We start from the raw sequence: 12,618 nt of genomic DNA, 5'->3' as shown, positions 1-12,618 counted from the left end.
TTTTATTTTATTTTACAGTACAGCAGTAAAATTACAATACTAACATTTATGAATGTTGGAGTTCTTGCTTTTTGTCAACTTTTATTTTGACGGAAACACGCAGGAAGACCTCAATGCTTCTTTTTGTTGACAGCAGATTTATCGCACGTATCGCATTGTCACATGCCTTGTAAAAAATAAAAAAAATGTGACTGAGCAACTGATGAGTAACACTGTTTCAGCACAGATTTTCGCTTTGGACTTTGAAACCTGGTTAACAAGCAGATCCGCCACGAGTTCGTGCAGCGCTGTCAGAATACATGCAATTCGTGCGTGCATTAGAAAACATAACGTTCTGCAGTTTTTACTAATTGTTTAAGGCCATTTCGCGATTTCAATCATCATACAGTAAACCAGCACCAATCACCCCTTCCTCTTCTCATCGAAGACATGCGATGCAGTACTAAACAGTCTCTCGCTGTCGGTGCTTGTAATGATTTTTGCGTCTTTCTCATACAGTTTAAATGCTTCTACACTGCTGACATGTTTGTTGCATTATGAGTGTGCGCCTTTCACTTTACGCTGGTTGCTATTTGATAGCGTCACGTCATTGTTTGGTACAATTTATTGTTTTTTTTTTATATTTTCGGCCAAATAATTTTGGTTGCCGAACATTCGGTGCATCCCTAAACACAACCTTGTAAATGTATAAAGTGTAAATACCGAAATGTAATAAAGTAAAGTGCTTAGCAAACACCCTTTCTGTAACTGCAGGTCTAAATATGGTGAAAATGTTTAGTGATCCTATAACATTCGTGGTGAGAATAAAATTCAAGAAAGTTGGGTTCAACAGCATGCTTGTAGTGACACATTGACTGAAATAATATGATTGAATATGATTGGTGACAGGAGAACCATTTGAATGCATGGCAATATCAGGTGTAAATGGAAACCTGTCTTGGCTATTCACTTTTTGATGCAAGATGGCTATTATATGATAGGACAGTTTTCAATGACAGGAGGTCAGCATGTGTTCTTCTAGTCTATGAAGGTTTTCAGTCATCCAAGTCATAGCATGTCAGCTAATTTTTCAGCTTAGCCATTATTACATACCTCTCCAGTCTAGGGATGGGAAGGAGTAATAAAGAAAGTGGTGGAGAAATGGAGGGAGCTTTCCCCTTCTACTGACTCACACTTGACACCATAATCAGTGCAAAACAAAATAATTTATTAAACAAGGAAGCAAACAGAACTTCAGGACAGGTCAAGGCCAACATAATAAACAGAACATACTAACTCCCAAAAGCAATCTACCTAATCCAACAAATAAAAAAGTACAAAATATTACACTAACTCTCTTGCTTTCCTTAAACAGGAGAAAAAGGGTAGTCAAAATAAATGGCAACCACCTCCCTACTAGTGATGTTAGGTTCTTGAACGAATCGTTCTTTTGAGCCGGTTCTCTGGAAGTAACCAGTTGAGCCGGTTCACAAATCGAACTGAATCGAACTTTAGTTCCGGGTTAATGACGCAGGACGCACAGCCGAAGTAGCACGTCCAACTCAAAAAGAACCGAATGAGCCGGTTCAACCAACTGTCGAAGTTTGCCGAGGATTACCGGAGCCGGTTCACAAATTGAACTGAATCGAACTCTAGTTCCGGGTTGATGACGCAGGACGCACAGCCGAAGTAGCACGTCCAACTCAAAAAGAACCGAATGAGCCGGTTCAACCAACGGTCGAAGTTTGCCGAGGATTACCGAGGACTCAACAAGAACCGAATGAGCCGTGACGAAGTTTGCCGAGGATTACCGAAGATTCTGATGAGTGAGTTGACGATACTGTGCAAGCCTGAGGCGCGTACAGGAAATATGCTTATGACTGTTATTAATTTATATTTTATTAAAACCTGCCAAAACCTTTCTGTCGAGTGATGTAAATAAATTTTACAATAGTTTATTGTGCATGCATATTATATTTAAAGTTGCTTAAGCGAAATCAAGGAGTTTATAAGACTGGTTTATTCATTCTTTATACTGTAGACATGTAGAACATATCCACGTTTGTGCATCAATGTCTGTAATGTATGTTGTAGGTGCGAAACTTTTAGGAGTCTTATCCAAGTTGTAGGCTAGTCAATATTGCTCAGTCAGACGTATCTGAGGATCCACGAAAAAAACTGACCACAAACACCATTAACTAAGGTGAATTATATGGCAATAATCAGCAATATGCTTTCACACAAATAACTTTATTTTTGAATGTTTCAATTGATACAACATGGCACTGAGTTGTTAGAAAATAAATGTGTAAGAGACGTTATTGCTTGATGACGTCAGGAACCGATGAATCGGCTTTTTGAACCGGTTCAATGAGCCGATCTGTCCGAAAAGAACCGGTTCGCGGAAATGAATCGGACTTTGCATCACTACTCCCTACAGCTTCCCACAAAAAAAAAAAATGAAAGAAACAAAATACATTTTGGTCTTAACAGAAAAATTTTATAACTCACATGTTTGGGTTAAATGAGTCCTCCCACAAGAGGATTAAAGATCTTTCAACACACTTTTGTCAACAACAAGTTAACCACACACACTCTTGCTCCAAGCCTCCACACTCCAGACATCTCAGGCAGCTCTGCCTTTTAACTCCAAACATTTCCTCTAGTGGGTCAATCAGGATAGTGCAGTCATCAGCAGAATCATCAACTAACTGAACTCCACCTGTTAGCCTTATCAGCGTTTGAGAGGGAGAGAGAGAGAGAGAGAAAGAAGCAAAACAAAACAAACAGAGCACATGCACAAAAGAGACACTCCCACTTATATAGGTCCTGGGACGTAACAATGCAAGATGGATGTTATATGATAGAACAGTTTCAATGACAGGACGTCAGCATGTGTTCTTCTAGTCTATGAAGGTTTTCAGTCATCCAAGTCATAGCATGTCAGGTAAAATGAACACAAGAGCACTGAGGCTGGTTATTCACCACACTGCTGAATTAAGTAACACAGATTACTCCATCCTCACAGGAAGTGATTAAATCAAAGTATGCCGATGTGCAGCTGACACATGATGCTGATGCACACATTAGCTGAAGAGTCGACATACTGCTCATTTTCACAATTTTCTGTGTCCTATTCCCAGAGAAGAGAAATTTTAGACAGCGTGAGCTGAAGTATAATTTCCCTAAAAGAAGGAGTGAACAACAGAGTGGGATGAGAGATTTGTGTGTTTCTATTGACGTTCACTTCACAGGCCGATGGAAATGAAGGGGTGTTTGGTTTGTTGAGTGCAAAACTAATCTAATTAACCTTGCTGCATTCCCGTGTCCCACATTGTGACCTGTGCTGCTGCTCGTAATGAAGAAAAGTGAGGGGGAGACAGACTGGAATATGCTTTTAAAAATGCCTGCAAAAGACATGCTAGAAAAAAACAAACAAATCTCAGCCACAATATAAAATTCAACAAATGCTTTGCACATATAAGATCCACTACCACAAATCATAATTTGGTCACACTTTATTTTAAGGTCCAATTCTCGCTATTAACAAACCATTAACTACTACTTTTGCCTCAATAAACTACTAATTTGCTGCTTATTAATTAGTAAGTTAGTCGTTAAATTTAGGTATTGGGTAGGATTAGGGATGTAGAATATGGTCATGCAGAATATGTGCTTTATAAGGATTAATAAACAGCCAATATGTTATTAATAGGCATGTTAATAAGCAACTAGTTAATAGGGAGAATTGGTCCCTGTACTAAAGTGTTACTCGTAATTTTATTCATATATATTGTGTAATATGTTGTTAGTGATCCACCAATATTAACTAGTATTATGGATACATAATACATCATATTTGCTTACATAATTTCAAACTGATTTTTAATACAAGCCATAGGTGTATTTAAACTTATTGTGACAGTTTTGTTAATTTATGCCTCGTATTTTATGTGTATCTGACATGTATCGCACACCCTGTAACCTGCGTTAATAACCAGCTTAGGTGCTCTAACACGAGTATGCATATGGTGCTGTCGTGACACATGACTTCAAACAAACCCAGACACAAAGCAAGAGGACATTTGCATTCTGTTCTCCATTCATGTGAGAACTACACTGAGAGGAAGACAGCAGCGTGGATGAGATGAGACAGGGAAGGAAGGACGGTTACTATAGAGCGGCGATCTCTGACGTCTGTTACTGCTATAAATGAAGCACAGATTCATAGAGTCAGTGTGTGTTCAATGTAGCCCCCACACTTTTCATAACTTTCATAAGAAGAAGCTGAGAGAGTGGGAGATGATCCGGGGACGGCATCTATAGTATGTCCAGTGATTCAGGCTGGCATCCTTCCTCAACACAACCCTCAGATTGTGTGTCTTGCTGACCAAGCCTTTATACTTTCAGATAATTCTGCTATTTGATATCCTGTGGTGGGCGAGTGGTGTTCATTACCTGTACCGATGAAAGCCTGACATCGTGTTGAGGTTGCCTTTCACATACATCTCCTGATCAATCCTTTCTTTCTCTCTTCATCTGTCCACAGGCTCGAATACTGTGTCCAAGCTTTGGAAGAACAAGCAAATGGAGACCCACAACTGCTGAGCTGTCGGTTCCCCCTCCCTCTTTTCCTCTCCTCCAGTTCCAACTCTTCCTCTCCTTTTTACCTTCTCCCTCTCACTGAGAGCAGGAGATGAGCTCAGAGGAAAAAAGTTCCACTATGTCCCAGAAGATCTCCTCTCCATCTCACAGCAATAGCAGTTCCTCCTCCAAACATGACAGCAGACAGGTAAGTGTGTATGCATTTGATTTGGCAGACGATGAGCTACATTTATAGAAGTATCACTTTTGTTGAAAAAAAAGGTACAAAAGCTGTCAATGGGGCGGTACCCTTTCAAAAGGTACACCTTTTAGTACTTTTGAAAGGTTCTCAGTGACAGCTTTTGTACCTTTTTTTCTAAAACTGTACTGTTTTTTCTTTTTAACTCAACCTGCACCTTTGGAGAGATAACAGTTAAACCTCAAATCTTGTGGCTGATGTCTAATTTTTCATGCAAAGCAATCAAAATGCATAACTAGCACTATCAAATACAAATGCACTGAGGGTGAAGAAGACAGACTTCCCACTGTTTTATATTAGTGTGTGTGAGATAAATTGAGACTTTCAGTTGTTGATTTTCCAGGTTTAATATTTGTCCTGCTGGTACTGTAAATAGGTAGTTGATGTAAAATACTTTTGGGAAATTGACATCCTGCAGTGTGACATGAAATATATCATCTACTGTTTTATAGCATTTTCTCACCCTTTTATAGTAAAAAAAAGTATGAAAGCCTGTTCTCCAAGAAAAATCTCCAAGAAAAAAGTCTTTATTCAAAATACAGTGCTCAGTGCATACCAGAAAAATGCACAATGCAAAGACAAACCGTTTTTTTTATATCAGTCAGGAAACTCTACATGGTGCAGGCTGATTTTTCCTTGGTATATAATCTGCTAGCAATCATATTGTTCACTACAAGGCTAGTAAACTACAGCTGTAACTGCATCCGTTGAGCTTATTTGGTCAACATTTAAATTGTCTGGTTCTGATTTTGCTGTAAACTGGTTCAGCAGCGTGCTATCAGAGTACCTCTGATACCCTCCACCTCCCCCAGCTCCACCTGTCTAGATCAGCTATCTGTCTGTGTATGTCTTGGCAGTAACAAGTCTCCCTACTTGCTCTGCAGTAGCAGCAGCAGCAATAACAACAGCAGCAGCAGCAATAACAGAAGTGGAAATGTAGATCTAGTCGGCCAAGACCAAACAAATTAACATTGTCATCCATTTATATGCTAAAACTACTCTAAGGGCTGTTTTGACTGAAATATACTTTCTTTTATACATTCATATAATTATTAGCATTAAAATCTTGATGTTGATCAAAATAAAAAAAATCCATGGATACAAGCATCTACTGAATATTAGCTTAAATGTAGTGACAAGAGATAGCTGTGTTTGTTCAAAGAGCCTGATGTTCTGTTTATAGGTCTTAGGGTGACTAGCTTGCCTTAACGTCTCCTGATACTTTGCTTCATACAAAAAGGACATTTAGAGTATAAATATTTATAGTGCTTAGGGTTTTTTTTTATATAATTTTCTGAAAGCAAATGAAAAACTAGCCGACAGCGCAGATGAAAGCAGAAAGCAGTGGACTAGACAAAATGTTTCTGGACTTTACCCCAAAATTTCTCAGCTACGCTTTTCCACTTTATCTTCATCAGTCCCATTACCCGCTGTGCTGAAACACAGTATTAATCTCTCTGTTCTCAGTCAGATGACTGTAGGAAATATGAATATAACCGATCTATGAAATGAGCCTTGAGCGCCGGATGAATAAAAACTTAGCAGCCCTTTGTTTTTTTCATTTATTGCAATTCTGAAACACTTCCCGAGGCTTTTGTCTGAGGGAATTAGTGGCAAACTAATCATGTTCTGTGGAAATGAAGGATAAATACAGCAGGGTTCAAAAGTCTGCTCTCAGACCTTTGGTTGCCATTATTTGTCTTCAATCACTGTTCACACAGGTTTGTTCCTATTGTGTATAGACTTAAAATATCTGTGTGCATATGTACACCTGCACATGTGTGCGTTCATATGCTCTGAGCTCCGGAGGGCGGATGCGTGCCCTTCTCCTCAGATGAACAGGCTGACCTGATTATGAGGCTGTAATCTCTAATCTCATCATTTGGTAGCATTATAAAGCTCATTACTCCTTCTAAGCGGAGCTATGTTTCACTGTTCGGGTGGCAGACGTTACTCTCAATACCAACATCATGGAATTATGTTGTGTAGAGTTTAAAGTACTGCAAAGAGGGCTGAAATCCCACCAGGTGATCTGGTACCCACTTCTTCAGAGAAATGTCCTCAGAACTATCTATTACTTTTTGAGACTGCTGGTTCTGTATAGTTTACTTTATAGTATATGTTCTATGACTACACCGTGCTCCTGTATAACTGTATACTTTGTGTCACTACATGGTAGGGCTGCACGATAAATCGCATGCGATATTTAACGCATCCTGTCAGTAAAGCCGGTTCTTTAATCAGCGGTAAATCTCCATCACCTGCGGGCTTTCACATGGAGCAGCATTAACTACACAGAGCCGTTGTTCACCGACAAGCTGCGCAAAACCACAATCATATTTTGCGCATGTTTTGCGCAGCTTGTCAGTGAACAACGGCTCTGTGTAGTTAATGCTGCTCCATGTGAAAGCACGCAGGTGATGGAGATTTACCGCTGATTAAAGAACCGGCTTTACTGACAAGATGCGCGTTAAATATCGCATGTGATTTATCGTGCAGCCCTACTACATGGGTAACAAAAGATAGTTTTCAATGCATCCCTTTGTGGAAAAGATGTGTGCTTTTCTATCGTGTATATATATACAGTAAGTACACGTTTAAAATGCGCATTTTGTAATAATGGCAAATTAAAAGTTTTACTTTAGCGTACATTCATTATATTTTAATAATCTTTTGGTGTGCTTTAAACAAGTACCCTTACTTTTGATGTGTTCTAAAGCACATGTAAAGTACATGATTATAATGTTAACTAGAGTGTGTTATTCGATATTACTTTATTATTTAAATTGTATATTATTTATTATTTAAAGTTAATATATTTTGAATGTATTAAATTGCAGCTTCATTACAAATGTATAATTACAAACAAGTTTAAACATGACATGACATACAAGTTTCCATTGAAATGACATTCTAGTATATTTTAGTTTACAATACAATTATTATATTACATATAAAGATGTACTTAAGTCCTAGTTAAAGGCACAATATGTAAGATTTTTTGAAAACATGGAAAAACCAAAGACGCTTTAATATGTTGTGCGTTTTACTAGACCGGTGACGACTGCACAGAGTAGCATTATAACAGAACTTTTAAATGTATCTAGTATGATAAAACTGCGCTGCTTTTTTTTCCCACATACGCACGACCGGAAGGAGCAGAAGCGGTCGACTGTGGCATAATAAAAGCTCCGCTGCTTTCGAGCCGTGTGTCGCGCTCGTTCAGCGGCCTCGTTTCGCTTCGACGGCTTTCAGCCTCACCCTGCTTCATTCTACTACCTTAATAAATCATTAGCTCATCCATGAACATGATTTCTGCCCGAGTCCCGTCGGATTGCATCGGCTGTGGGGAGGAAGACGACAACTCCCATAATTCCACACTCAGTCACGGCATCATCAAACTACGCCTTTGCCTCTTTGTTTATTTTGAATACGCGCCCTATAGCGGCGAAAATTACATATTGTGCCTTTAAGTGAGTCAAGAAAGAACTAAAGTTCAGCTAATTGCATTTAAACTATATTAGATTTTTATTGCAATTAACGTGCAATTATTGTCTGAAAACATGACATTTAGTATTATTATTTAAAAGTATATTCTCTAATAAGTAAGTCTTATAAGTTTTAAAATTATTCTAAAGTGTTCCTCCTTTTCACAAGGGTTGGTTGATTAGCTGATTTCACTGTCATAACACAGTATATTTTGAAGGTTGTGTTGCTCTTTGATTTGAGCTGTTGTGTAAGAGCGGTTGGTTTCATTAGTCACACTCTGTGGTTCTTAATACATGTTTGGGTTTTGTCCTTGGCTATAGAGATGCCTCTTTGAAAGTTGTCCTTGATGTAGTGAATTGCTGAGCATGTGTTTGGGCAGTGCAGCTCTTGCCTTGAGGAAGAGAGAGTTTGCTGAAGAGGGAGAATGAAGACCCACATTTTTGTCCCGTCTGTCAGCGCTCTAAATAATAAAGAGAATATCTATCCTCTCTAAATTTCCACCTGATTGAGAACAGTATGCACATTGTTAATTGCCCACATTCTGATATCAAATGGAGAAGAATCCTGTTTGCAGCAACTCCATTTTTCTAGCTGTTGCCTTCATGTCTTTCTAAAACATTTTCTGTAAATTTATTTAAATTTTTTAAAAAAATCATCACTTTTCAATCCACACTTTCATCATTCATTTTAAATCCACAAATATCTACAGTATTTATCACTCAAATAAGAAGTATGCGGTATGACCAAAATCTTATATATCATGATAATTAATTTTGTCATGAAAGCGATATATATCATGAAAAATAATTGAAAAAAGTGTATATATTAATTTACTTATATATTAAATAACCATAATGTCTACTCTATTCCATATTAATCTGTCAAGTGACTTCCTCAATTTGTCTTTATTTGTTGACTCTCTGGTTTCACATTGCATGTTTTTCATCATTATAACAACATTTATTATGAACATTTTTTCATAGGCACTGAGTTAATATCACTACACTGATTCATTGTACAGTGTGTGCATGTATTGAATTGAATTGTACAGGACAGCTGGGAGATTGTGGAGGGTTTGCGTGGTGGTCTTTCCAATGTTCAGGAGCCAGAGAAGCAGGCTGGCTACATGCTGAAGAAGAGAAAGTGGCCAATGAAAGGTTGGCACAAGGTATGTAGGAAATGGTCATGCATTAATTAAAAAAAATAATAATTTGGAAAAGGTGGAATAATTAGATAAATTAGTGCAGAGATTTCCAGATCTGAGCGGATTCGTGCTAACCTGCCTGAACACATTGCACTCATTCTGATGGACTCTCCACTTAAAAAAATACTCAAATTTGTTACTGCCAAATTTATTTTTTGATTTAATATTAATCAAAAATATTTATAGACAAAAAAATTCGTAGACAAAATCATTCATACGGAGTATAGAAATTATTTATTATAAAAATCTCACTTAATCAAATTTTCTTCAGACACAAGACAGCATGTTAATGTAGGTCAACATAATAATTTTTGTTTTTTTTATAACTTAATTTCACCCTAAACAAAAACAAAATGAGCTATAATATGAAAATTAAGACGGAAGACCTTAATGTTTATTGTGCTGTCTTTTTAAAATATGCATCATCTTGTCTGTTATGGACTAACAACAACAATGAAAACACCAGAAACATTAATAAAACCCACACTAATGTCTGTTGTTTCTTTTAATTTTTTCAATGATGAGTCCTTTTTGATTTTAGCCAAACTGAACTAAACAGGTTAAACCAGAAATTATGATTTTTGATTAGACTAACATAAAAATGCACTTTAAATAAATGGCAGTCATTTCACTTTTTTTCAGTGTTGACAATTAAAGCACCCATTCTGTTCAATTTAAGCACACAAACACAATTAAAGGTGATGTTAGCATTTTTTGATGCATGCAAAAATACTTTCTTCTATGCCAGTTTAATATTCAGATACAACCCTGAGTAAGCCATTCAAAGGTCTGTTCTCCAAAAATACCCATATTCCCCTTCAGCCAAACAGTGAATACAAGAATAGACAGAAAAGAGGCATAGCGATACACAGCCTCTCATTCATCAAGAGTGCGTAAGCATCCCCTGAGAGGACATTCATCATTTACCAAATAAATCTGACCCAAGTTTCTCCTCTGTCCTCTCCTATTTGTGCTTCTTTCTTCACAGAGATTCTTCTACTTGGACAAGGGCATTTTGAAGTACGCCAAATGCGCAGCTGATGTGAGTCTAAATGGCCCCACATGTGTACACACACACACACACACACACACACTCACTCAATCCATTGAACTAAAGCACTCAGGACTATTAGTGGTCAGTTCCCCATCATGTAAGTCTTCACAGAGCTCCAGCAATCTTTAGTGGTCCTAAACCTCCATCTTTCTGTCAATATATATGTTTCCTGCTGATAAAAGCCTCAAGCTGTGGGAATGTAAAATCAAAGTTAATGTCCCCAGGGTTTGATAGCATCGTCTAGAACCGATATTTTGCAAATGTAAAGCGGAAAATTTCATAACAGAATCTGTTATACAACCTACCTTCCCTCATGCCAGTCTGCTCTCCTAAACAACATTATGAAGTGGACGCTTAGAGCCAGGGTATTAATTTATAATGAACGTACGTATTCAACCTGCCATATATCTTTCAGATGTAGCTGGAGCCTGTTTGGCCTCTAAATCAAGGGCACTAGTTGAATGTGCCTGTGAGAATGGATCATTGACAAGGTTATCCATTAGCAAAATTAGCCAGAGCCCTCTTGCATTTAATGTGCTGCAAACTTGTCACCTTTTGTGAAATTTACTGTTTTGAATGCACAATATGCTTATAGAGGGCTATATGCTCACAAATTCAAAATTTAGTGAGTTTATGGGGTAAATGATTCTTTTGAGCAGGTCATTTTTAATTAATATTTTTAACTAATCAGTGTAGTTATTGACTGGTCAGTTATATGTCAGTATGTAGTTAAAGATGCACTTTATAGTTTTGTCAGTATTATTTTTAAAGTATAAAATGTATTTACTTTTTTCAAATATGTATTCCTGATAAATGCTAAAAGATTTATTAATGGAATCAAATTCTTAAATTCTTCACAATTCTCATCACTACTTCTATGTCACTCATGCAAACCTATGAAATAGCCACAGTAAGATGGGATGACTAGGGCTGTTGTATCACAGTAGATTTCATTATTTGTGGAAAAGCACAAGAGCCAAGAATTCAATTTGAATCTATATTCATTTGAGGTTTAACCAGGAGCAACATATTTGCTCAGTAGTAATTTGAGTACATTGCAACAAAGTAGCATCTGTTGTATTGATATACAAGGTAGGGGTGATATTTTATAGGTCAAACCTTCTGTCTGTGCTTTGTGCAGGTCGAGAAAGGCAAGCTCCACGGCTGCATTGATGTGGGGCTGTCCGTCATGGCCATTAAGAAGAAAGCCAAGTGCATTGATCTGGACGCTGAAGAAAACATTTATCACCTGAAGGTATCACAACAATTATCGTATTAGACTGACCTTAGAGTCAGAATGCTCTGCGGTCACAGGAAAAGCACTAGTGGAGATTGGTGCATACCGTAATTTTGCTGCAGTTTTACTGGAACATGTTACATTATGATGGTACAGGAGATTTGCTTTAGCCTTATGTTAAAGTAGCACTGAGTAGTTATGATTTCTTTAATGAAGTTTTGTGGCTGTGTGAGAAAGAGATTTGATGTACTTTGATATTCAGAACTGAACTGAGAATGAATTTTAAATGCCAGTATAATTCAGTTTAAATTAATGGAATGTTATAGGTAATATGTATTAAAAATTTTAATTTAATTCTGAAGTTCAATTATAGGTTAATTAAGTATAATTGCACTTAAATTCGAATTACAGTTCTAATTACAATTTAAGTAGAATTGCACTAGTTAGTTGTATTAGTTAATAAAATTTGCATACACACACATATATACATATATATATTAGGGCTGGTAAGTTATTAAAAATTTTAATCTAATTAATTACATGATGTGGCAATTAATTAATCTAATTAATCGCAAATAAATCGCACATCCAATTTGGTTGAGAAATTACTCCCAAAAGATCATTTAAAGTCATTTTTGTGTAAAGCATCAAACAGACATTACAAAAATTAGCTTCAGCAAGAAATATTTTGTTTGATAAAATTTATTACATATACTCTTTTGAACCATGAGGGTGAGTAAATGATGACACAATTGTCAATTATTTTATTTTATTAATTTTATTATTATTACTATGGAAATATGAAATTATTT

The 12,618-nt window shown here is 36.9% G+C and overlaps 1 protein-coding gene across 3 annotated transcripts in view; it reads left to right on the top strand.

Annotated features, from left to right (window-relative positions):
• LOC107743151 (oxysterol-binding protein-related protein 3-like) overlaps positions 1–12,618 on the top strand; it is a 75,170-nt gene that overhangs the window by 38,686 nt on the left and 23,866 nt on the right. For 2 of the 3 annotated variants that reach the window (XM_016556276.1, XM_016556274.1), the window contains exons 2-5: positions 4,529–4,771; positions 9,363–9,479; positions 10,504–10,557; positions 11,711–11,824. In XM_016556276.1, coding sequence (XP_016411762.1) covers positions 4,676–4,771; positions 9,363–9,479; positions 10,504–10,557; positions 11,711–11,824 — 381 coding nt within the window. In that variant the 5' untranslated portion in view covers positions 4,529–4,675. The remainder of the gene's footprint in view (positions 1–4,528; positions 4,772–9,362; positions 9,480–10,503; positions 10,558–11,710; positions 11,825–12,618) is intronic. The other variant, XM_016556277.1, reaches the window with a different exon arrangement.

The sequence above is a fragment of the Sinocyclocheilus rhinocerous genome, unplaced genomic scaffold (assembly GCF_001515625.1).
Source record: "Sinocyclocheilus rhinocerous isolate Xijiao unplaced genomic scaffold, SAMN03320098_v1.1 scaffold946, whole genome shotgun sequence".
Classification (NCBI taxonomy): domain Eukaryota; kingdom Metazoa; phylum Chordata; class Actinopteri; order Cypriniformes; family Cyprinidae; genus Sinocyclocheilus; species Sinocyclocheilus rhinocerous.
This window is presented reverse-complemented; position numbering and strand designations above follow the sequence as displayed.